At 42.8% G+C, this 26,342-nt stretch overlaps 1 protein-coding gene and 2 long non-coding RNA genes across 7 annotated transcripts in view; 1 reads left to right on the top strand and 2 right to left on the bottom strand.

Moving 5' to 3' along the window:
• The window catches only part of ahdc1 (AT-hook DNA binding motif containing 1), a 93,364-nt gene that overhangs the window by 47,839 nt on the left and 19,183 nt on the right, over nucleotides 1-26,342 (top strand). For 3 of the 4 annotated variants that reach the window (XM_088603001.1, XM_088603000.1, XM_088603004.1), the window contains one exon: nucleotides 23,687-23,876. The exons of the other annotated variant lie outside the window; for it this stretch is intronic. In XM_088603001.1, coding sequence (XP_088459127.1) covers nucleotides 23,687-23,876 — 190 coding nt within the window. The remainder of the gene's footprint in view (nucleotides 1-23,686; nucleotides 23,877-26,342) is intronic. 4 annotated transcript variants of the gene reach the window in all.
• Nucleotides 7,296-10,852, bottom strand: LOC148649831 (uncharacterized). Its single transcript, XR_015925942.1, has 2 exons — nucleotides 10,696-10,852; nucleotides 7,296-8,285 (listed from the first exon to the last, which is right to left on the bottom strand). It is a non-coding gene; the product is annotated as an uncharacterized LOC148649831 (long non-coding RNA).
• Nucleotides 15,418-20,208, bottom strand: LOC148649832 (uncharacterized). Of its 2 annotated transcripts, XR_015925943.1 has the most exons (5): nucleotides 19,948-20,208; nucleotides 19,544-19,825; nucleotides 18,972-19,009; nucleotides 18,245-18,425; nucleotides 15,418-17,105 (listed from the first exon to the last, which is right to left on the bottom strand). It is a non-coding gene; the product is annotated as an uncharacterized LOC148649832 (long non-coding RNA). The 2 variants fall into 2 exon arrangements; XR_015925944.1 differs by lacking the exon at nucleotides 18,972-19,009.

Consider the following 26,342-nt stretch of genomic DNA (forward strand, 5'->3'; position numbering starts at 1 on the left):
TGTCATGTTTAAGTGGCAGGCTGGTTTCAGGTGGCGTCCGAGCGCATTTCAGAGCATGTGGTCCTTTTCAGCGCTCGAAGAGTTCACCAGCCTGGCTGTGTGCACGTGTGTGTGTGTGTGTGTGTGTGTTCCGACTTGTGGATTCGCCACAGATGAAAACGAGTGCGTCTCTGCTGGCCTCCAAATGTGCCCGTTGCCCCGTTCCACGTTGTCCCTGCTTGAGTGCTCCAATCTGTGTGACCAGAGTGTCCGAATAGTTATGTGAGGCATATAGGGTTTAGCTGTTCAGGGCGCTTTGAATGGTGGAGAGGCTGTGTGTGTGCGTGTGTGAAGGAGACTGTGTCTTCCTGAAATGGGTGTGGGAGAGAGCAAGAAGATAAAAACCCATACCGCTCGCAGTATTCCAGATGGAGGTAGAGTGTGTGTGCGTTGTTCTCCGCTCAGTGCTAAGTGCAGGCAGGTCCAGTGGGGGGGGGGAGTCTTGGCAGGGGAGCTGCTTTGAACAGAGAGCGCATGATGATGAAGATCATTAGGAATTTCCTGCAGCTGGGGAACAGAACCGAGAGAGAGTGGTGTGCAAAAGGGGAGAGAGGAGAGGAAGAGAGAGAGTGCTGTGTTGTGTTAAGGGGAGGGGGATGTGGTGAAGAGGTGGGGAGCGGACGGAGAGAATAGTCAGTGCAGATCAGCCAGGAGGGGGTGGTATGGAGTGACAGAAACCAGGAGAAGTGAAGGGAGACTGGGGGCACATGGGTGGAGGGCAAATATTGTAGTTCAGATTCACAAAGAGGCATGTGCGCCTTCTAGGACCCAAGTATCAAGAGACTACTAAGAGATTTATTCTAACCTTCAACATTTTAACCCTTAAATGTATAATGTAACCCTTAAAAGTAGGGGAGACACAGAAAATGGAGACTGAGCACAGCAGGGCTCAGGCCAGTTGCATTAAATGCCTTTAGAGTAAAGGATGGTAAAAGCTAGGAACAGCTTGGTGCATCAGAGTGCAATCTGAGATAGTTGGACCTGCAGTCACTAGTTAATGTGGGGTTTTTCCATTTTCTTTTTAGTTAAATTAAGTCACAAAATGGAATAAGTATTACTGGTTTAGTCAGTTTTAATACAGTAATTTGATTATTCAGGTTACAGTGTCAAGATATGCTGTATTTTATATTCTGTCTATTTTTAGCTGTTACAGCTGAGGGTGTGCCACCTGTACAAGGGCTTGTACAGGTACATCCTTTTGCAAAGCATGACAACAGTGAGAGTTAGAAGAAAATGTCAATGATTCATTATAGATTAAAATGAATACAGCAAAAGGTTAAGTCACAGTGAACTACAATTAAAGGAATTGGGTGGATTTTTTAACACATACAAAGATACACACCATAGTTCTACTGTTTCCAAAGATACCTATGCATAAACTCGTAGCAAAAAAAAAAAGTTTGCTTGTGTATTACAAGTATTACAAGTATTTTGTAATACAGTTATTTGCATCATCAATCAAGCTCCACACTTTTTCCCCAGGTGTTTAGACATTGAGAATTTAAAGATAAAAATAAAACCTGTAGGACTGTCAAACACAAGGATGAATGATTAGTTTAATAGTCTAATAACATCCTAGTGTGTATGTATCTATAGATAGCCATTTTTAGGGATGCATGTCATATCTGGTAAACCTAAATGAAACACTCTGCTCCCATCTTGGTCATCTGTCCCATTCCGAAAAGTATTTATTATTCCAGAATGGAGGTGCCTTCTGCCATTAGGGCAGGGCATGGCAAAGATAGTTGCGTTTATGAGTTCCAGGAGACTGATATATCATAGGGCCACACTGCCTCCATTGCCTGTAACAGAACACCAGAACAACAGAATATCAGAGATCTCTGGAACACTGAGCCTTAGCTTTCAGATTGTTTGTTGGGCAGGGGGAGGTTGTTGCAAAAAAATTGGCAGAGGTGGAGAGTGGCCAGCCTTCAGCATTGTAAAGTATACCCACCTTTGTCTTGCTTAGTTTATCTTTGGCATGAATGAGAATGGAAATTGTACACAAAGCCTCTGTGCAGGGGAAAATCAGTAATCCATGACCAAAATACTTCAGCCCAGAGCAGGGAGGGTTGCAAGAGACAGCCTTGCAGATAGCCAGTGTGCAGCACATGGACTGGTCCTCACACACACTGCAGATCACAGAGGTGATCACTTTGTTTCACATTCTTGAGAGAATCACACCTGCATTTGTATCAGTCCTTTAAAACAAGGATCTAAAAGACAATATCACAATATTTTGTAAAGCTGTAGAGGATGTGAAAATGCTAGTAGAAGTATTTTATTTTTTTGTTGTTTTTTTCCATTGTGATCTTTAGAGGTCTTGCTGCTTTTTTGGCAAGGTCTGGTGTGTTGACTCCAGGTTCCTTGTCACACCCAGAAACAGTTAAGAAAATCTGGCTTTGCCTGGAGTCCTGTGCCTTCTTAAGGGATGTGATCTGTTTCTCACACCCACTTACCAGATTTCTTTGAGAATTAAGCATTCATTTCAAGGAGATTTCTTGGTTAAATAAAACTTGTTCAAATAAATGAGGGCCTTTCAGTGTTCTTTACTTTCTGTGAAACACAATTCTGTGTGTCTGATTTAGAAGTGATTCTGAAGTAATGCCTTTCAAACCATAAGTAAAAACTGGGATGACTAAAAAACCTTGATGATTCTGTTTTCAGTCTCATAGGTACACTGGAATTCAGGACTTATGGTACTATGTACGAATAACTAGAGAGGAAATTTACTATGGGAATGTGAATCATTTGTGTAAAAATGTAAACGTTGTTGACCATTTTAATTGTGCCAAAATATTGGTAAATTCTAAATGAATGCATACTGTAGTTTATCAATCATTACCCCACACTGCATATTCATTTCACAAGGTTATATGAGCACTGTTACGTTTATGGGGTGTGTTATGATGTAGAACAGAGTCAGCCTCAAAGGTGCTGTGCGTGGGATCCTGGGCACATTAAATGCAAGGACGTCTAACTCAATGTTAGGATTTTGAGAAGAAGAAATTATTTAGTTAAATTCTAAGTAAATTACTTAATTATTCAATAAGAGAACAGGCTGGCTCTGTATTAATGAAAGAAGTGTTATACTCAACTGGTTTTCTTTAAGTCCTTTTAAGGGCTTACTACCTCTAGCCCATGCGCATTATTCCTTTCATAGTGTCTGTCATATTTAGACTTGTGTCAATCATGAATGATTGATTGATTGAGACTATTTTACTGATTGATTTGGACTATATTGGAGCAGTTTAATGGGCCAGGTGGCACAGTGGTGCAGTGGTTAGTCTCATAGCTTTGGGACCCCGAGTTCGGTTCCAGACCTGGGGTGCTATCTGTGAAGGCTTTGTATGTTCTCTCCAAGTTTGCATGGGATTCCTCCAGGTTCTCCCGGTGTCCTCCCACACTCTGAAGGCATACTGATAGGTTTATTGACTTTGGGGAAAATTGGCCCTGGTATGAGCGTACAATATGTGTCTGTGTCTGACCTGTGATAGACTGGTGTCCTATCCAGAGTGTATCCTGCCTTGCACCCATTGCTTGCTGGGATAGGGTTTGGCTCCCTCACAACCTGTATTCGATAAAGAGATGGACGGATTAAAGGGCCCAGTTGTCCTACCTCAGGAACTGTGGTTAAATTGTCCACCTAAGTTATTTATTACTGGGTTGTTTACCCTAAGATAAGGACCTAATTATCCTAAAAAGGGCCTACATGGTGGCTCTGCTGCCTCAGCTTTCAGCTCTTGAGTGCTGGGTTTGAATCTAAGCTGATTCATTTTCTCTGTGGTATTTGCATATTGTCCAATATTTGCATGGGTTTTCTCCGGATTCGTCAGTTACTTCCCACCTTGCAAAGGACATGCTGGTTAACTGGCAGAACTGTCCATGTGTGCACGGATTGGCATCCTGTCCAGGGTGTTTTCCTGCTTTGCACTCTGTATCTGTTGGAAAAGCCTCCGGATTCCTGTGGTCCTCTGCCTGTAGGGTGAAGTGGCTAGGAAGTGGATCATGGAAAGATCAATGGATGTTCAGTAGCAGTAATCTCTACCATAGCTCTCATACATGTTTGCATGACTATTACCACATCCACTGTCTTTAAGAGGCGTAAGAAATTTTAATTGCATAAGACCTTATAATAATTATAATAAAGTTGCCCAAGTCAAGGACTCTTTATGATGGATAGGCTACCCAGCTGAAGTCTAGGGTCATATAGGATTACATTCAAATCCTGACAGGGTTGATCTTGGCATGGAAAATCATTGCAAATGTCTGTGTAGGAAGTCTGTGTGAAACCTGAGACTGTGTGTGAAAATCTACAGAATTCAAAGAAACATGTGTACTGTAACTATGTGTTATGATGCCACAAGAGGGCAGGACAGCCTTTGCACATACTGTACATAAAAAATGAATAACATTCTTTGTATGCTGCTGTTGAATATGTATAGTAATATATTCAACTTTGACCCCTTGTGTCCTGTATCTAAGGAAGTGGATGCATTTGATAATCCAATGAAACCAGGATCACTATGAAAGCTTTTTTTTAGAGCTCCCTTTTGACAATCCGTGCACCAGATGCATTGGTCTGTACCCCAGGAATGGAGAGAGACAGCTCTTTCCAGTGTTTCTGTGGACTTATGAACTGCTTCTGCTATGAACAGAAGTGTTGGCTGTTTTTGTAGATCATGAGTTGTCAGCTTGTGTCCTTTAGTTACCACTTAAATGTCACCCTTGCTAAATTTGTAACCTTTTATCTTTTTGCTTTTTTTTCTGCACCAGATGAGAATTCTTGATCACTGTTACCCTACCACACTTTTTCATTCATTACTTTCATTACTGGAGATCAAACGTAAGAGATTGTTGTTGCTTAAATGGAAATACTACTGTTTTTTGTTGGCTGGCAGTTTGTTTATGCCCTGAGGCAGAGGATGTAAGTGCCAAATACATCCTAAAAAATGATTTTTTGTAAACAACACTTTGGTTTCAAACCACTAGGCATCAAGCATAACTCCCTCAGTGTAGCAGTGCGAAAGAATAAAATACCATTGAACCATAAAGTGTGTCTTGAACAGGCACAGTTTCGTTAAAGAAAGAGTTTGAAGCTGGTTACAGCCCTTTTTCCTGTTTCGTTTGAGGCAGGCTTTCAGTAAACCATGGCGAAAATTGTTTTCCTTAGTGTTCGAGGGCCCTGGTGAGTTTGTGGTTTCAACACATGCAAGAGGAGTGTGTAGCTTCGCCCTTTGTGAAAAGGGCAATATTTTTCAGTCTAACGGACAAATGGCTTCCTCTCTTGCCTGTTTTTTTTAACGTTGCTCAGTTGCTGTTTTTTTAAAGACACAGCCCTCCCTGGCTCTTCATTCGATTCAGACACCTCCCTGCCTCTTCTTTGTATGGGGGTACAGTAGATACAAAACATTTGAAGAAGGGGGAGGGGGGGGTTCCTCTTTAATTGAGAATACAGTTTTTGTCTGAAAATTGCACTAAAGTTCTAAAGGATATTGGGGAACAAAGCTAGAAAATCCTTTTAAAAAGCATGTGGTCCTTAGGAGAATCTGGCAAAATTAAGCACTCTCATATTGTACTTATGTGTCAAATTCTTGATTTTTATACTGTACGATCATGCCACTTGATTTAATGAGTTGCCGTTGTGCCCATGTGAATGGGTACCAACTATTTCTAACTGTATTGTAATGTATTAACTACAGCAGTTTAATGCCTTTCCCTCTTTCCTCAAGCTACAACAGGTTACAATTCAGAAAATGTACATACAGTAAGAAAGGTCGAAATAAGAGGAGGCCATTGCTCATTTGATAGTCTGGGAGTTAAGTGAAGTTACATTTTTCTCAAACTGTTTCATGAAGGAGTCAAATCTGGGCTTCAACTTTTCAAGATACCCACAACTTTCCAGTTACCACTGTGTGTGAAACAGTCACCTGTGGTAGCCCTATCTGTATTCTACAGAATTTTATACACTTTCATCAAATCTCTTCTCAATCTCCTTATTTTCTAGACTAAAGAGCTTTAGCGCCCTTGAAGCCTCCCATATGTGATAATGCCCTAAAAGCAGTAATCATTCTTGTTGCTCTTCTTTGAATTCTTTCTAAGGTGGTGAAATATTATTTTGAGGTTTGATGGCCAAGGAAATATTTTAAATAAGGTTGTAAGACGTGATATAACTTCTGTGGATTTAAATAAAATACATTTTTATTGTATACACATGTTTTTTACTTTGTAAAACTTTGCTGTATTTACTTGATTCCTCTCATGTGTAGCTTCTTACATCTGTCATGGTATACAACTGGTATATGTTCCTGCTTCCTTTGCATTTATGAACATTACATTGAAGTTGCCTAGTGTCTGCCCAATGCAATACTTTCTTTCTATACTGTAATTCCCTTTCTGCTATTTCTGTGTTATCCACTCCCTTATTTTTGTATCACCTGCATATTGAACTAGATTGCAAACTATAACAGAATTTAAATGCGGGTCAGGAACATCTGTAAGCCTGACATGGATCCCTGTGGCACACCGCTATTTATGTTCAGCGAAACAGATGTCATTCCTTTAAGATTGTACTGTTTTCTATTAATTGACTTGCTTTCTGATCTCTACAAGTACATTACCTGGAATACTATAGCTTTTGAACTACTGTATGTGTTTTGAGGGATGAAATCCAAGATACCTTTAGTGTTATTACAGGTTTTTGTGGTATCCAGCAAAACATTCACTTCTAAACCCTTTGTAAGCAAGCTTCTACTTTAGCTCTTATTCTTTCTTTAGCTCTACCAGATATAAAACTTTCTTATCTATATGTGAATAGATGCTAGATTTGCAGACCTCCAGTCTGAGTGTACTGATGGTATCCTTACTTACAGATGAAATTGCTTATGAATAATATCCCTCATTTCTTTAAGTAGGACTGGGAATCATGGGACAGTTTTTAGTGAGCCTGTGATGGACATGGTTGTTTGACTTCTAGAGCTACATTGGATGTTCCTCTATCACCTCCGTATTGGTGAAATGTTAAGCACATCCCATTTAAACTGTGTCTTTCAGATAGGGTTTGTTAACAGCACTTCTAGTTCTCCAGCTGACCAATGCCCAGGTGACACAGCTCTTTATCATTCCAGTGAGCTTCTCTGATCCACTAGGATTACGTCCATAACTTGAAACACTCAGGGTTGGTTTCACAGACCAAGACAATAAAAATAAATTATACTCTGTATAGAGGATTATTTTAAAACAATATCTCAAAGCACTGAAGAACAAAACAGTATACGGAATTTAAAATGTAAACAACCAATCAGACATGATACAGCAATATAAAATTGATAAAATACAACATAAAATCTATATATGTTGTATCTCTATGCCAGTTTAAATGAGGTTTAAGGTATGATTCGAAAACAGATTCAGCATCTTGGATCTACTATTGAATAGTATTCCACACCCATGTGAGCAGAGTACAGCAGGAGATGGCTCTGTCACCCACAGTTTGTGGTCTTCTGGGGGGGACAAGCAAGAGATTGTGGCTAGGAGCATAATGTATCCAGCTGTCAAAAGCATAAGAGGGAGAGATTCTCTTCACAGTCTTGAAGTCTGTATGAAATTTATCAGGACTCACAGTTGAACGTTACAGTTGATGTACTGCAAAAATCAAGTGGATTTTCTCTGCCAATTGAAGTGACTAACCCAAAATGTCCAATTGTCTTTTGACGTCTTTAAAGAAATAAGTCTTTGAAATTGTTTTCTGTGTCATTGTCATTCTCTGGATATGAGAAGTCACTTCTTAACCATTTGGCCTGTACTGTTTTATGTCTGACTCTATGGTGATGTTTGGGCGTAGAAAGTTATTTGCTGTGCTGACCACAAGCTCAGAATCTGATCTCAGAGGTGACAGAGAGGCAGCAAATGAATGTTGTGCCTTATGCTGACGCCTGTTGATGGAGATATCCTTCTCACCATGCTCATTGGATTACTGGTAGCTCTGGTAGAAAATCAGCTTCAACAACAAGGGTGGTTACTTTGTTCCAGGCACCCATGGTGCTTTGTCTTAAGAGCCTGGTTTGCTGCTGCCTCCCATTGCCTTTTGCAGATCGTTCAGTCGAATTCTCGATGACTGTCACAGGCATGTCTTCATCATCTTCAGCTGAGGATAAATCAATTACTGGCTGTGCGCAAACTACCGCTTGACAGTGGGGTGGGGGGTGGAGGGGTCGGTGGTCGTGGTAGGGGAATTAGACATTTTCCTGCAGTGGAGGGAAGACAAGATAAATGAGGACAAGGCTATCCATGCCAGCTTCTCGGCACACAGTGTTGCCTGGCACGGGACCAGACTTTTAAACGGGGCTGGGAGATCTGCAGGCTTGTGTGCAAAAGATGAGAGGTGGGGGAGGAGTTTCTTATTTATTTGCTTAGCAGATGCCCTCTTCTAGAATAAAGGGGTAGGAGGCTGAAACACCTACCCTCCCCGCTCGAAAACATCCATAGGAAGACAAATGCAGCTGCTGCCATTGTTTATGTGCTCACATCTTTTTCCCTAACCCAATAACTTCCAGTGGTAAGTGGTTTATGAAGCTGGCGCCAGTGATCCTACCCGACAGGAGACAATGCAGTATGCCCATTAAACCCAGTGCCCTCATCCTTCCTTCCCGTGGCCTTCTGAACTGCCGACACTGTCCGCCTGGCTCGTTTTCAGGTAGCCCTGTGTGAGGTGTCCAGCCCAGGAAGTGGTTTTCTCGTTTTCAAATTGGTCATGGTTTCAGGTATCATGTCTGCCCTTGTAGTAAGGTGCCCCCAAACCAAGAGTCCATTCCTTACCCAAACAATAAATACAAACTGTCCCTTTTCTGTGTGACGGCCTCACAAGAGTGATGTGTAATTAAGGTTAAAAAGAGCTGCTGCATTTTAAACTTGGGAGCTTTATTTGCGTGTGGGCAGTAACTCTTAAAGGACAGATTTGTTTGTGTTGGAGCAGTGCTGTTGGAGCAGTGTGTTGGATATTCCCGTAAACCCAAACCTTTAAGCAAAGGAGGTACCTAGGCAGGTAAGGCTCTACAATGATCTGGCGATGCAGATGGTGAACGTTGCCTGCCTATGTTCAGCAATGAGCATTAAGTTCCATAACCTCAATCGGACTAGATCCTGACCAAAAATGTGGCCACCCCTGTTTGACTTGAAAGCAGTAAGTGTCAAACCTCTCTGTTAGAGGCACTCAAGGTTCACTGAATGTACCTGGGGGACAGGTGGGTCTGTTTCTGGATCCCTCCTTGCCATAGATTCAGCTAATTAAAAAACAGCTGGACCACAGGGGTTTCAAAGCAGCAGTTGCCCATCTTTGTTTATACTGCAAGACGCAATGTTAGTCTTTGAATACACAGACAAGCCCGATGCGCCTTTTCATGTTTTTTTATGTTATACTGTTAAACTGCTGTGAAAATAAAAATGAACAAAATGTTCTTACACATCCAAAGCCTGTTCATGACCACAAGTGTTACACTCTGAAAGTAATGGCATTAATACTGATTTATATTTGGTCTTTATGGGGAGTTATGCAAAACAAAGCATTTTTTTAAATATACAGGTTGAACACGGTGAACAATTCTTTATGAACGATAAGTTTCTCTTCAACATATTTATTTAAGATTTTTTTAAACCTCATGTTTGCAATCCTTTTGGTTTTGGGAGTTGGAAACTCACACTTGTGGCGAGGATGGCGATGAGGTGCTGTTGTGTACTATACTGCCCCCTGGTGTGCACTAGGCATCACTGTGGCCCCCCATCTGCAGTGGGCAGAGCTGAGTGTGCCCTGGGGCACTGTCCATCTCTGCCAGTGATAAATATTGAGCAGCTGGGGCTGAAAGGCAGGCAGGCAGACAGCTGCGTGGCTGAGTGTCACTCTGTGTCTCTCTGGGTTTGCTGACCCACTTCCAGGCTCTCTTCTCACTCTGTTGCCTCTGCTGCTGCTGCCGACAGTATCTTAGCAACTGCCGCACTCCCCGCAGAACAGACATATTGCCTTCCATTAGCGACCGCTGCACATTCCCGTGTCAAGGTTAGTGCTGGTGGGAGAGGAGAGTGACAAATATGCACTCCTTCGCACAATCCCATACAGCACAGTTACTTTGCACCCCTCCACCCCCACAAAACAATTCTTACAGGGGAGTGCAGGCCAGTGTTCCACTTTTCACAAACAAGACGTATCCTTCCTCTGTGTGCATGGGCAGTTCAAACTCGCTGAAGCATTACCCACTCGGCACACACCGAAAATCAATACTTGGGATGGTAAGACACAGCCACGTTGCCAGGTTTGAACCCTGAAAATATATTTCGTGCCCCTGTATCACATAAATGCCCTTATAGTGCATGACTGTGACTTTAATCACACAACAAAGTGGAAAGTAGGGGTGGAAAACACACTTCTGCTTTGTAACATAACTAATTTTTCACGTAGAAAAAAAAAAACCTGGCATGCAGAAATCTACACTTCTGTAGAGCAAACTTCCAGGAATATTTGAGTCTGTTCTACCAACGGCACCCCCAGACATCGTTACATTGTAGACATTGTTACACTTCAACACTTCTACACACACGCACTAACGTCAGAGCATGGCCGCAAACAAATGTATGGACACAAGAGACTGTAACAGCCCCACTCACCCGATTTGTATCCTGCACACAAATCAGAAGTTCAGAAGCAAGCCTGAATTCACAAGCAGGCTGTGCGCTGGAAGGAAGAAAACAAGCTGCTACACACCTGACGGTCAAGCCTGCTTGCGCAGACACATGAAGAGAAAGAGTGTGACAGCGCAGATTGTGAAGTTCTCTGCAGTCCATATTTACAACACTTGCATGGAGAGAGCTTTGTAAATCTTAATTGTGACCAATAGAACCAGAAAGATACACCCCCCCTTCAGCTGTGCATCTTCAAGCTGATTCCCCATTCTACTTATCCATACCAGTTCATATATATGTATTTTTATTATTAGTCCAAGGATATATACTATATGTAGTATATTACAAGGAACACCTACTGTACATTATCGTGTCTTTTCAGAGCACACACTTGCTATGAATTATTTTTGTATGAATATGAATTAGCTGTTTTCAACGCTATGTTTTGTATATAAACGATGTAATCTGTGTAACTTAGGGTGTTGATTCCACTCTTATCAGAATGAGGTGTGCGTTGGTGTAGTTTAGTGTGCAGCAACCGCCTGTCGAGGCACAATAGGGACGAGAGAGGCAAGTCAGCCCTGGAGTCTCGAGAGGATTCATTTTTAATGCTCTGTCTCAGGCTGCTGACGACTGTGTGTCAGAAACGCAAGGAGCAGGGCTGAGAGCACACACTGTCCCTGGATGGCTGATGTGGAGAGTTAGGAGTTCGTGGTGCCCCTGTGACCAGCTGTGCCTGGTTCATCCTGTACTCCATATTTTGTTTTATGTTGCTATCTCGATCCATTCTGTGTTCTTTATGATATTTGTGTCCAGTGCTGTTGTGTACGGGAAATATTTTGATTCTGATCTGCTCATCTGCCCCCATTGAAATTCAAAAAGCTGTCTATATATGACAACTTTACAAACAGTTTAATGTAAAAGGGTTTATGGTCAAGAAGTTTTGGGTCTGGGATCGGCTTTGGCAAGTCCCATAGTTGTCTTTCCCCTTTTTTAAAATGTTATCTACGTTTTACTTTTTGGGTACTGTACGTTTTCCAACACCTAATGTGCAGTGATGCAGACAGGCTCAAAGGAAGTGAATCTCTTTAGTTTTGAACAGAGGAGTCTAAGAGGAGACTTGAATGGTACTGACAAAGTCATTTGTAATCTATCTTGTGCTGTTACACATGCAGTACGGCAACTATCTATAATTCCATGCTGAAATGCTGTCAGGTCTGATCCCTATGCTACATATACTCCATGAATGCATACATAACATGACGTTCAAAGTCCAATCCAGTCCTGTCAAAGGAACTCTATTCCTGTTGCTTTTGGTACTATTGTACAGTATAAGGAAGCACAGTATTTACAAATTGCATGGTAGGGATCAGCAGTTTCAACACATGGAAGTAGGTATACTGGGTTGCTTTTCACCGGGAGCTTTAGAAGATGCCCCACATGTGTCAGTGATTAATTAGAGCATGGAGAACTACTAAAAACTTGACTCTTTTTATCCATGTCTTTCATCCATTTCTTTAGCACATGGGTACAATGAGATGGAGTGCCATGCTCCACATCGTCATTGTCCTGCTTTGGACTACTGATCACTGTTAGGTAGCCAGGTGACCCTTTTGGTCAGTTCAGACAGAAGGTATGATGCCTTCTCATCTTGTGCTCCTCAATGTGAAACAGTGAATTAATGCTACAAGATATTAATGCCACTAACAATATGAAGTAATTAGTCTTAATATTTAAGGTTTTTTCATATATAGCTCAGTAGCCTTTTAAAAGGCTGCAGTCATGCATTGTAGAACTGCTGACTTTATTGACTTCATTCATACAATATGTGATAGTCTCTGGTCTTTTTACATAAATCCAAAGGTGGCATCAGAAACTTTTTGTGCCATTCATTATGTTTCTCTGCTGTGCGTGTTTGCAAATTTCGCATCACTTCTTTCAAAATTACTTGTGTCTTTTGTATGAAACGTCCTTTTCTGTGCTGTTTTATCAGGGTATAATATCTGTCCTTTGAAAGATCTGTGTTTTTCTCTCACATTACCAAGCTCTCTTTATCAATGGACATACTATCCTATCTTGCCATCTGCCAGTGCAATCTTATCTGTCTGTGAGAAGTGTGCTATCTGGTCTCTCTGTACTTTCTCACTAATCCATTTGTCTTGTAAGATGTAGGCCTGCCTTTATCTTTTTCCATATCCCTTCATCTGTATGTCACTGCTCTTATCTATAGCATGCTGTCTTCTAGGTATCTCCTCTGCATTCTCCCCTTGGAGTATTTCTAATGTTGTTTTTGTTACTTTTCCTGAACTTCCATTTGTTTATTGAATAAATCAAACTAAAAATGTGTGGAGGTTTGGGAGCCTTGTTATTTGTCGATCAACACAAAATCTTCAGTTTTTTTAAGTTTATCAAGTTATTTTTGCCTGCAAGGTTCGATTTCTTTTTCCCACTACCTAACATTCTGCTCAGCCTGCCAATATGTTCCCTGTGTTCTCTCTTGAAACATATACCTGTACCCCACCCTCATCTCTGCACACTGGCGTACCCAAACTAGACATGCCAGAGCTGTCGTGTCAGCCCAATTCGGCAGGTGCCTGGCAAGCATTTCCAGTGCCGCAGCATGGCACAGCGAGGGTATCCTCCCATTGGACACTTCCTCCACCGATTCCCGGCAGTGCCTGGCACAGCGCTCAGGCTTGTAGGAGTTCCCACCGCCAGTTTCTTCGTAGGCACAGCCTGGATTCTGTAATTCTGATCTTCAGACTGTCAGACTGCATCCTGCATGCCCAGATGGTGGCTTTGATCAAACAAGCCATGTTGGAGCCTTATGTTTGTAATCAATAAAGAGTAGGTGTGCAGAGCCGGAGTCACCAGAAAAACAAAGAATTTGGAAGCTTTTTTTCTAGAAAGTAGGTGGGGGCAAGGTCTGCTGGCCAGTGCATGCCCAGCAAGACTTTTTCACCTGTTCCTACAAAGGCTGTGCAGACCATTTGGTTTCAAATGTAGATTTCTCGGGAAGCAGGAAATAAAAGCATCATTATTCTTCTATTCCTAGAGATGATGTCTGTAACACTTTGTCTCTGTGCTCCTTTGTCACGTGTAGTGTAGCTATTCCAGGTAAATTTACCGTGCCAGCTGTTTTGGTGAAAATACATTTCTAGAAGGTTGCTCAGAGTGAATTGTGGAAAACTGGCAGGGAAGCAATTAGCTGTCATGCTTCACTAAAGCTGATTGGTGAAGAATTGTGCACTGTAGCCTGTGCAACATGGAAAGATCACCCCCTGCCTGTTTTTCCGTACATTCAGCCTTATAGAATCTGTCTTGTGATCGTTCCTGCTGCAGAAATATAACAATGGCAAATAAGCATTTAGCAGAAGTAACAAAGAGAGAATTCTGACAGGACTGGAGGGAAGTTCAGGAATAAAATGCATGAAGTAGAAGAGGATTTAAGACACCTTTTTAAAGCATGATGCAATTAATGCAGCTGAAGGCATGCTGGGTGGGGGGGGGCAGAACAGGAGCTTGGCAGCAGAGACTGTTGATTAACAGTCAGGACTGTGACAGATAAACAACAGGAGATGGGGAGAGAGAGGGAGAGGAAAAAAAACTTCCACTCTAGCCTTTGACCTGCTGTTGCTATGGTAATGGTTACCAGCGTGCTGGGTCCCAGCGATGGGGGGATTACAGCTGCAGAATTGGCTGACAGAGGCAGGGAATCGGCCCAGATGTGCGTCCAGCCTCCCAGGGTCTGAGCAGCAACAAAGCTGCTAAGCGGATTGAAGAACAGTGTGTTCTGGTGAGCCAGCAGCGCCTGCAAGGGGGATTTAAGCCCCTTGGCAGAGCCCAGAAAAAAAAGCAGTTCTGGAAGACTACAGCCAGATAAGAGGCGAAATAAGAAGTGCAATATCAACCAACTGCTTTTTATCTTTTAGATGGCAGGGATCTCGTTCTCTGAGCTCTGCTACAAATATTAAAATATTAATATTAAAAATAAAAAAATATTAAATTGAGACATTTAAAGGCTATCAAGCTATTTCAAGGGCAGAGCAATGGCAAGGGCAAACGAGAAGTTTACAAGTTCAAAAAAAAGCAAAGACGTGTCTAAGGAAAATGACGGCGCACGACTTAATGAATTAATGACATCACTTACCTATATCTTTTCACACAGGGCTGCTTTACAGGAGGATGAACCGTATTTGATTTTCTGCAGGTGATTTTTCACTTTCCAGTCTTTTTAAAAGTGTGTGATGATATCATCTGCTTTCTACATTTTTAACTTGTTCCATGCCCTGCTCTGTGTGTTCTTACTGCTACGCTGCGGAGGCCTGGGATTATGCTGCTGGCGTTATTTGCTGTTTAAATTAGCCACTCCCGCTTTCCTTGTGCTCTTACAGGCAGATTGGATGTAAACAAAATAGAGCAACGCGGTCCTGAATGTGCACCTCTTCATCACAGAGCTTCAGACAATGGCTCTGTATTCGTTTTGTTTCTTTGCCACAGTTCCCTTTTCAAGTCTTTGCAGAAGCTGGAACTGTTTGTGAAGCCGGATGAACAAATAGGCTTTGCAGAAAGCCAGGCAGAGCGTATATACAGGGAGAGGATGGTAATTGCAGATTCACAGTCCGGTGCAGTGCAGTACCACAAGGGTCCTTTGGTTTTCACGTCTTAAGAGCTCTCTGATTTTTCTGTGATTTTAGCTATGGAAGGTTTAAATAACTAGAAAATATGCATGCTCCCCAGAACCCATTGTAGCCTACTGAATTGGAGAAACTGTTGGATGGGGATTGAAGTGATGTGAGAGATGCACAGGAACAAATAAAAGTCATGTAGCTAAGCAGTTTCTGATTTAAGAAAAAAAAAATTGAGCTGAAGGTGAAAGGATGTTTTGTGTGTAAGGAGGAAAAATATATAGGCTTTGACAAGTTTTCGGTTTTTAATACTTTGCCTGGGTGGTGCATGTATTTGCCCTCTCAGCGCTCAGTTCCCCTTGAAGTCCTGTGCGCTAACAAGTCTGTTCGTCAGAACCGTAAAGTGGGCCAAGGAATTGAAGAGCGAGAAGTCACAGGTGAACAGATCCTATCCCTTCTCCCTTCGTGGAGCAGGAAGCTCCGCGGGAAGGAGAGGCAGTGGTAGACGCCAGCTCCAGCTGATCAGACAGGCCGCGCAGCGTGTGTGGCAGCTGATTTCGGAGCCTTGATGGAATTTCGCATGGCTTTAATTAATAATGAGCCTTAGAGCTGCCTTTTCCTCGCCTTCTTCTGATGTGCAATTGATCACTTCTGTGCTGAACAGTATTGCTAATTGATATGCAAAGCGTCCTGCTGACTGTGTGAGGAGGAACAGTTGTCTTATCTATCGATCGGGACGGCTGCCTGCGTCTTTAAAAATAAATTTGGGAGCAATCGTGCTTTAGTGAATACCCACCATATGAACTACTCACTAATTTTGTGCTGTTTTCTGCCAGTGATTGGAAATCTCTTAAATATTCATTGAATGGGGTTAGATTGCAGGTTTGGAAAATTGTACCTTGCTGTCCCTTACTAGTAGCAGAAATCATGAACTTTGTCTTCTCATTTCCCATGAGTGAATACTAATTCTCATTTTTTAAAGCCAGTACAAACTTTCAAAATAATAATAAAACATGAGGAGCATCATTTAGGGAATATGAAAGAACTCATTTTCTTCTGAATTAACTGTATCGGTGCTTATTGACCTTTTATCTATCAAAAGGCACTTCAGTCAGATTTGGAATGGGATTGTGTTGAGTGCTTGCATTAAAGCCCATTAAACACAGCCTCTTTTATTTGTTTCTTATTAAATTGCTCTAAGTAAAATTGATGTCTTGCTTTACCAAAAAGAGCAATTACTGTCCCTGCTATTTATTTACTTGTAAATGATTTCAGTTTTGAGTGATTCGTTCTGTAGATTTAGATCATTTAATGGTTTAAGACAGACATAAAGAGCTAGGGGGTGTGAAGTTTTGGGATGACGCAGGCTTCATTGCACCTGCTTCTTCTGTGGGGATCAGAGAACGTTACGAGGAACATTTAGTTTCCTTAGCCTCCTCTACAGAATCTTGGAGACACAGGTAAAAAGTGGTTGCTGGAGGGTTGATTAGTACAGAAAATAATTTTGTAAGCCAAAACAACAGGCAAAAATGTAAGAAAGGTTACAGGCAAGAGGACACCGTTCAGCCAACACAACCCGTTTTGGAGTTAATAGCTAATTGATCCAATGATCTCAACTAGGCATTCTGTGGAAGAAGCCAGAGAATTGGCTCCAGCTACATGGCTGAGTAGTTTGTTCCACACTCCCACAACTCTTTGGGTAAAGAAGTGCTTCCTCTTCTCGGTGTTAAATGCACTTTCCCATTGTGTGCCGTGGATCTTGTTTCCCTGTTAGAGAAAGAAATTTGCTGGGTTGACTTTGGCATTGTCTTTGTCATGGGTACATTTGTAATCTTATCTGTTGAAGACTAAAATGACCTCACAGCACACACAGAAAAAAAATACTGAGTTATTGAAGTATTTTGTTGCCTTTTGCTATCACTTGAGTTTAGATACATCAATGGCGAACTGAGGAAGGACGGGCAGAGATGTTATCATTGCATGGGCCATTGAACGTAATAAACAGAGAGAAAGAAAAGAAAAAGATTTGGGTGCTTGTCCAGAAGAAGAGAAATCAGGTGATGTTTAACAGTTGGTCATTAAAAACTGGGTAGAATGCACAGACCAATGAATTCTGCAAATGTCTTCTGCAGGTCGCATGTCTGATTGTTGGAAGCTGTGTGTAATTAAACTGTGGTCCTGAAACTCCCAGTTCCAGCCTGTCTCCCGTGCCTTTAAATAAGGCTGATGCTTAATTAATGAATGTTATTAATTAAAGAAGAGCCCTGTCGAAGGGAAAGGCAGTACACGTACGATGGGAAAAGACTGCTTCACCGGCACGCTTGAGCAGCAGCCGAGCAAGTGTCTGTCAGGAGTGTGCAATATTAATGACTGCCTGCAGCCACCCCAGTTCCCAGCCTCTCATCAGGTGGGATGAGCTGTCCTGCCCTGGCCTGGAACTGGCCTGCGCAGGGGTGCACGATGTACAGTAAATGAGTATGAAACCGATATGTGTTTTAGCTGATATTTCGCCTTGTCCTGCTTTCCGTCCAGGTTTGAAATATTATTAGTCCCGAGTCAAATGAATAGGCTCGGGAGGTTGTGTGACCGTCTTTTGCCTCCTTCCCTGGCCAGAGCAATTCGCAGCTCTCATTCGTAATGAAAACCGTTGGAAGCAGTGGAGAGTGCAGTCCAGTCTCACACATCATTGCCCTCTGCGCAAGGCGGACAGTTCCTGCTGCTTGCAGAGGCCCAGCACATTGTTCGGTCGGGTTTCCTAATATTTTGGCCCTGTGAGTGTGTATCTCCTGGCACTTTGGATTTTAAACTTCATCTTGCTGTTCTACAACACAGATGTCGTGTCTTTTGTGTTGGACAGAATACTGACATACCTTATCCTAGTAATCTTTAAACTTGCAAATGCCCACCTGGTATCAGGGCTGAGAATCCAGTCCAGCCAGCCTTACCCCTGTGGCACTTGGGCACAGTTGTTGGTCCTTCCCCACAACAATCCACTGGTGGCATAGCTTGGGTTCAAACTGGCAGCCCCATATCTTGCATTTTTTTAGGTGGGGCCTTTCCCTTTCCTGAAATTGTCACATCAGAGCCCTATAAAAAAAGAGAATTCAACTAAAGACACAATTAGTTAAGACATGCTTTAATTAATGTTGCCTGGGGCTTTGAGTGGTTTAAAAAGCACTTAGAAATGCATTTTTATTATTATTTTGACATCAGTGTTGCAAGCAGCGAGACTGATTCATGTGGTTCTTTGTGCTCGTTTCTCCACTGGACTATCAAAAGCTATTTAGAATGCCGAGGCAGTTACAGCTCTTGCAGGGTGTGTATTACACTGCCCTGCCCATTTGAGCTCTGAATGTGTGTCTGGATGCTGGTATGACTGACAGCTTCCTCTGTTTGGTAGATGACAGTCTTGCAGTAACAATGATTTTAGCACTGTGCCAGTATTTCAGCATTAGAAATTTGGCAGAACGGACAAAGAGCTGCAAATGCTTCACCTCTGAGGAGACAACCACTCTGTCTTACACTAACAGCGGATGAAGAAGAGACTCCTTTTGTAGATTTTTAGACTGCAGTGATCTGAGAAGATTAGCACAGGTTTTGGATATTGAATCTTATGCCAGCTGTTAGACTTACCTCACCATTTTCTTTTGTTCTGGGGACTGCAATTATCACTATTGTGAGGAAACAGAAAAACATGAATGGAAGGTAAATTCAAAATTATCATCTTCATCTACTGTATTCCCGGAACAGTATGCCCCATAAGTAGTGACATTCCATGGTGAGTAATGTGTAATAAGGCTTCTGTCTGTACTATATGAGTTGGAGTAGTTGGGTGTCAGTCTAAATATCATGAATAACTGCAAGTAAAACACATTGCTTGTAAAGTGCACTCAAACTGTGTTTTTAATTGTGAATCGCATTTGGTCTGCTATTAAAACACAATTTAAACGGTGTGCATTTTCTTTCTTAAATTCCTGTGTGCTGCCGTTACTGATTTATGTGAATCCGTTTTGCCATTCAGACAAATGTTTCGGTCATTAACGTAGGCCCTGAGCAATCATGTCTCATAGCTGAATTGCAAGAACGTGCCCAAAGCAAATAAAGTCAGGGCACCCCTTGTTCTTTGAGTATACCACTGAAATACTTCCTCTTTACTGAAAATGTTCCTCTCACTTAAGAACATAAGAACAGCTTAACTAACTTACAGCAGACTTGGGGTGGCTTGTGGTATCCCCAGGAAATCTGCTTCAACAACATGGCTGGGTAATCTTCTTCCAGAATCCCCCCACAGTTTGTGTAAGGAAGTGCCTCTTCATTTCAGTCTTTAATGCTCACATTTGTAATTCCCACTTGTGTCAATGTGTACTTTTTTCATTAGTGGTCCTGAAGTAGTCCTTTAGGTTGACCATGCCAAGATCTGTCAGGATAGAGAACTTGAAACAAGTCTTCTTGCATCCTTCTGCTAGGTACCTGTTGGAGCAGGTTGACTGCACAGAACAGAAAAAAGTTCATTAATTTAGAGCCACACTGGTCATACACACACGCCCCAACTTGGTGAGCTATGAAACAAGGAATAAAGGAATCACAAGTTAGCTTCCCAAAACATTACCTTCTCCTTTAAGACTAAAGGGTCGCTCGTATTACACCAGCGTCACTGTGAGGAGGAGACTTGAGGGCTAAAGGTCACACATTTCAGCCGGGGAGGGGAAGTGGGCAGGAGGTGCGGCCATACAGAGAGAGCTCTGTTCAGCCCTTTGTATCTCTCCAGAGCCTCATGCCTCATTAAGTACAGGAATGCAAAGGTGGCAGCTTGTCTCTGACCCCCTCCAGCTCCAGCACAAGCTGATCTCTCTCCTCCTGTTCTTTTCTTCTGACTCTGACCGACCCCCCACCACTACCACCACCACCCTGCCTGCCTCCGTCTCCCCTTCTCTTGCGCTGCAAGACGCCCTCTGTCTTGAAAGGGCTTGAGCTGCTATTGCACTACCTGGGAACAGCAGTTTGTATTTACCGATGGGGCGCGGAAACTGTTGTGTTGGTTTTGGAAAGAAAGAGGATGAAAGAGCTTTAGGTTGCTCTTTATCTCTTCCTAAACTTCACACTATGCGTACAGCTGTCAACACCCAGTCCCTACTACCTCCCCCCCAATTCCCTGTCAGCTTTACTCACGTCTACATCTTACAGGTTATTCCAGCTTTTTTAATGAGGAACATGTGAATACAGATGGAAAGGAAGGGGATGTGGAGAGGGTGGGGGGGAGGTTGCTATGCTGTAGCTGTCTCCACAGTGGCTGCTTGCGTGACCTGGAACAGAATCAATTTCCAAATACACAGGCAGCCACACTAAAGGGACCTCAGCCTCCACCCAGTGGCAACTGCACTGAGAGCAGTCTTCATGCAGTGAACCGCAGGCGCAGCAGCTGCAGAGTGCGGTGCCGTTCGCCAGCAACCGAGAATCCTTAAATCCTTGACCAGCATTCCCGAGGCAGGGCCAGAATGGAGCGACACCTGGGTTAAGGCCTCTGTTACTGCAAACAGTGCCTTGGCGTCATGAGCAGTGCGGCTGTGACTTTAGTTGGACTGCAGCTCTTCCAGAACACATCAGCTCTCATGAAACTGATTTGAGCTATAGAGAAGAGTGCCCCCTGCTGGTCTACCAGTAACACCGATTTTGTTTTTGACTTCTGCAAACTGGAAAACTGGAAAACTACGACAATCCTTCAATTAACAGCCCCTCTTCCCCCTTTCCACACACTACACTTGTAAGGCCCTGGTCTCTGCAGTAGCAGTACTCCAAAGATGTTTTTTTAAAAGTGTGATCACAGAGTGTACACAACTAGGGGTTAGTGGCCTATATAAAAATATGATCAATGTGGTGCATTCTTATAATCTGAGTAAGTTCTCATCAACCACCTATTCCAACACAACTTGATTCAAAAATAACTCTTAAATGCCCACTTCAATACATTTCTCACTATTCAATTTTTTTAATTACACAAGTGGTTTTGGGTGTCTTTTTCTTGTTTGGTGGAAAGGTTTAGGCTGTTTTCCCGTTCCCTCATTGTGGCGTTCGCCCACAAATGGATTATTAGATGACAAGGTCAAGCGTTTTTGGTGGGGCGCATTCACCAAAAGACATCCCTCAGAGTGAAAGACAGGCCTTTCTACACTTGAGGATTGCATTCAGTCCTGTCATTAGCTGGCCATATTCTGGAACTTAAAGGGGTCGGCACACATTGTCCGAGTGCTGGCCTGGAAGAGCGGGAAAGATTCGAATAGGGGATGCTCAGCAATCACCCACCATTCCCAAATCAGAATGTCCCTCATACTGTGAACCAGAGACTTCTGTTAGCCTCCTGTATTTGGGTGCCTTCATCAGCTAGGCCACATCTGTGCACTTCTGTACCAATATACAGTTAAGGATTAAAGGCTGCACTGAAAATAGTAAAGTTTCTGTAAAAGAACATTCGGTCATGTAGAATTCACATGGCACACAGTTTCTACTGTGTAATTCAAATCTGGAATATAATGGAAGTTAACAGTAAGCATTATCCTACTGAACTGTATATTAATGTAATGAAACCTTATTGTTTTCAAACATTGAAAATCGGATTTTCATTGTAAGTAATCCCTTAAGGAGCAGATATGAAATACATTCTGAACTGCACTTTCTGTGCCCCAATTTTCATGCAATGTTGCTTCCTTTCCAAGCCTACTGAAGAACTATTAAAAATCTTTGACAGGGCAGTATGTAGCTAAGTCTTTCCCACTGATGATATTTAATTGTTGGTTTTCCTCTTTTTTATTTGTCCCCCACTTAAGATCTTAGTTGGTTCACTCTGAAGTTAATGCCATTTACTTTGAACTATTGCAGTGAACACCTTTATCATGACGCCTCGAAAAACCTATCCCTACACATATAGAGCACAGCAGCACATAGGGCCATACAACTGTGAATTTCTCTTACATGAATGCACCTTAACAATAGACTGGGCTGGATGGCCATAAGTCCAAATACAGAGTATGAATCTGAAAACAATTTGTGGTTGTGCCATGGCCTGGAGCACCCTCACCACTCCAGTCTTACAATCTGTGCCAATAAGAGATGATTTCCAGTTCATTGTCTTTAGGTCAAAGCCCGGAAGGAAAACTAGCTCAGTCTGGTTTGGGCTCTGATGAGTGGGAACGAGTGTGTTCATATAGAGATAATTGACCAGGAACGGTTTCAGAAGTGGGGTGGTAAACAATTATTCTATGTTTCTTTTAGGCAGCTCTGCTTTTCTTAAACTTTCTAATTGAGAAAGTAAGCATATCAATGGAAAGTGCTTTGGTATCTTCATAGTCCAAGGATCCTTCCTAGAGTTGACTCGACATTTTGACCTTCAGTTTGTCAGCATCCCTGCTTTGACCTTCGATTTCTTGCAGCATAGGCCTGATCTTTCTCAACAAGCCATGGTCAAGACTCATGTGAACCCCAGCAGAGGATTTGAAAGTCTTCAATGTGTATTTACAACAGCGAAAGGTTCATAGTATGGGCGTCCTCACTTAACCAGGATATTTAGCCTCATTCCAGGATGTTTCTGGTTATAGTCCCTTCTGTGCTTAGTGACTTGTCGTAAGAAAGGATCTGTAGACCGAGTGTCTCCTGCAATACATTGGTGCCTGACTAACCACACCATTTCATAAGAGATCCATAATTTAGCAACAATGATATTCTTCCTGCAAAAAGGTCCTGCAAAAAGGTCTGTTCACCAGACCTCATTTTTCTGAGGACGGAAAATAGCTGGAAAATAGCTGGAGGTAAAAGATTCAGTGCCCGTTTAGTTTAAACTCTTTCAAGGATGAGTCATTTGAAACAGTTGTTCTTAAAATGAGCAAGAGCATCGCCAACAGTTTTTTTTTTCCTCAGACAGAGTTTTAAACTGTACTAGGTGTCTGTGATCAATGTCACTTGACCCCCCTCATCATCTTCGAAGTCTACAGACATGATAGGAGACAAAGAATTTGCTTGCAGTTCTACAGCAGTTCCCTCTCCATCCTTATCTAGCATTGCAGTCTTTTGGATGACACTCGCATCCACTTCTCCAAGCAAAGCTCTTGCCTTTGCCACACAGCAAAAGCATTTAGCCTTGCTATCTTGTCTGTGAGGCCATTGTCTTACAGCTTCTATCATCGACAGACAGCAGTATCCTAGATCTGCCAATGATGATTAGCCATATGCTAGAGCAGTAGTGGCATACACTCAATAGTGTGACCAGGTCTTGCCAGTTCATGTGAGTGGTTGCCCTGCTGTCTGCCCTCACTAACCCCCCCACTCCCCCTTCCCCTCCTCTTCTCTCTGTCTGTCAGATGCCAGCTGCCGGCCGCTCCAGGGCAGTGGTGTGGAGAACGGGGGCTGTGAGCCGGAGGCGCCCCCCTTGCTGTGCCAGGGCCCCCGAGCCTTCCTGCAGGGCAGCGGCGTGAGAGCCGACGAGGCGGTTAGCATCAGGGCCCCCCAGCGCCGAGAGCAGAGTGCCAACAGCAAGCACAGCCGCGCCAGGTGAGCGCACACGTTTGGCGTGCACGGGTCTCCCTGTGTAGCCCAAAACACAGAGAGCGGAGCACGCACAGAATTAGGCTGTCACCAAAATTAAGTGGGATACACACTGGCAGGCTGAACCGGTGAATGGGGGTTGCGGCAGAGCTGGAGTCAAACCTAGACAAGAACGGGAGAGGAAGTTTGGGTACGAATCTGAGGAGCAATCACCCCGCGTTGAATGACTCAGTATAGCTGCAATGCAACCCTGCGCTCAAGATCGTCTTCATGGCATAGCGGTGATGCCAGCAGTGCAAAGGCTGGCATGGTTGCCTGAATGTAGGTCATTGCATGCCCAAGCAGTGCGAACATAGCATTGCTCAAGGTAGTTCCCCTTTCTTCCATTTCTTCTACTCATAACCATGACTTTTTTTCAAGTCAACAATAACCTCTGGGCAGACACAGCTGCATGTCTCACTTTGCTTCATACAAAGCTTCAGCCCCACCCATATCTCACCACCCCAATGGTCTTCTGTTATTCCCAGTTGTCTGTCTTAAGCAACGTAGGAATCTTAGCCAGCTGGACCTTTTGTGGTATTTCCAACAAGTAGTGTGCAGTTCCTAAAAAATTGAAAACTGAGGGCATAGGTGTGTCTGCTCGAAAAGTATCTTGGAATATAAATGTTTACCTCTTACCATTGTGCAAGTGTGTAAAAATGTTTCAGGCTTAAACTAATGACATTTACACCTTTGCAATTAACTTCTTTTTATCCTTTTAGGTTCAAGTCTGGATATTTCATCATTTTTTTATTTATTTGAGTAAAGCACCTTTACAAGGTGCTGAAGAACTGTACTGTACATTGTCTGTCCATCTAGTGTACTGTACAGCCGGCTTTTGTCCTTATAAAATATTTAGTTCTATTTGTATATCACAGTGTCATTAACAATATTGTTTGTATACAGTAGTTACAGTAAGATAGTGGCAGAACACAATGTTCTTGTGCTGCACTAACTGGTTTGAATGGGGGGCAAAAAGAAGCCTTTGGCTTAGTTCTGTGAGAGGTTGTAGTCTTCTGCCTTTTTGGGCATTCTGAAAAAGGATTAGGTAGGGTATTAGCAGTGCCTAGTCTCACCACGAAGTAAGAACCACTGTTTAATTTATTTTGGCAGGTATTATACCTTGCTGAAAAAGTACCCATTATTTAGTATGTATTTTTAGTTCTGTAGCATGTACTGTAGTGATTGCAACTTTCCATTCCAAATGCATGCGAATGGGGTCCACACTGCTTGCTGAAAATGTCCTTTCAGATGCATTTCTAATTCACGGATCAGATTGCAGTTCACTACATAATCAGAAAGCTGGAGTAGGTCATGTGGACACTTGAACGCTAAATGAAACAGAAGCAGATCCTGGAAGTTCATTTTTTCATCAATAAATATAAACAGAAACTTCTTGCACTTGTATCGTAGCCAGTCCCATAATAAGAGGTTAGCTGTAGAATCTGTATATGCAGATATACCTGTAAACGTATGGTACAAGACTCATTATCGGAGCCAGCACAAAGCAGTGTGCCCATAGTGTCTCTGATAGCTCCTGATGGGTCTAATCGGCCCCTTTGGAAGTCACTTAGTAGAAGCAGTGTTATTTGAGCATCCCTCCTACTTTAACAAGGCTCCTTTGCTATGTGGGATTTATTTCTCTGTGCTGCTTGCTGCATTGTTCTGGCCTTTCTCAATGACTGCAGTTGACAAGGTTTCTCAGGGCTGATTAAAATAAAGAAAAAAGAATGCAGGGGAAGGGTTTCTGTGTCGCACAGGAGAGCACTGTTAATCTATGAGTTTCAGAACTTTGTGCTAATTGCCTTCCATGCCCTGCTTTCCTTCTAAGTGCATTGACATTTCATTTCTAACCATCATTGTCTGTAGCAATGGTGAATTACAGTTTGATCATAAACAAGACCTACGAGATCCTCCCAAACCAGTGCAGCCCCCCGCGTCAAATACAGAGTGAACAGGACTGGAGGTGCCGGTACTAAAGGAGAACATTTTGGTTTTAAAATTAAATGAACAGTACAATAACCTTCATTTCATGCTCTTTTGTAGGTAGGAACGGCCATTATTGTCATTAATTTGGCAGACACTTGCATCCAAAGGGACTGACTGCTTTTCTGTACAAATTGTAGCACAGCTGGGGTATTTTGCCTGCACGTCCTGGGCAGAGTAATTTGCTCAAGAGAATAACAGCAGCGATCTGAAGCCGCTCAGGCCTGGTCACGAGTGGTCAGCTCATTCTGCCTCTCCGCAGCGCATTGGCTCAACACGCTTTACGGCTGTCTTTCCCCCTGATCGAGGCAGAGAAAGGCAGCTGTTAGAAAAGTGCTTGCAGCAGTGATGCTCCTCTCAGGCCGATTCTGTTTACAGCTCATCATGATCTGTTCGCGTTGAAATCTCTTAAACCTGCCTTCTTAACTCGCAGCATTAGAAGGGACC

This window comes from Lepisosteus platostomus, chromosome 13 (genome assembly GCF_059453375.1).
Source record: "Lepisosteus platostomus isolate fLepPlt1 chromosome 13, fLepPlt1.hap1, whole genome shotgun sequence".
NCBI lineage: Eukaryota > Metazoa > Chordata > Actinopteri > Semionotiformes > Lepisosteidae > Lepisosteus > Lepisosteus platostomus.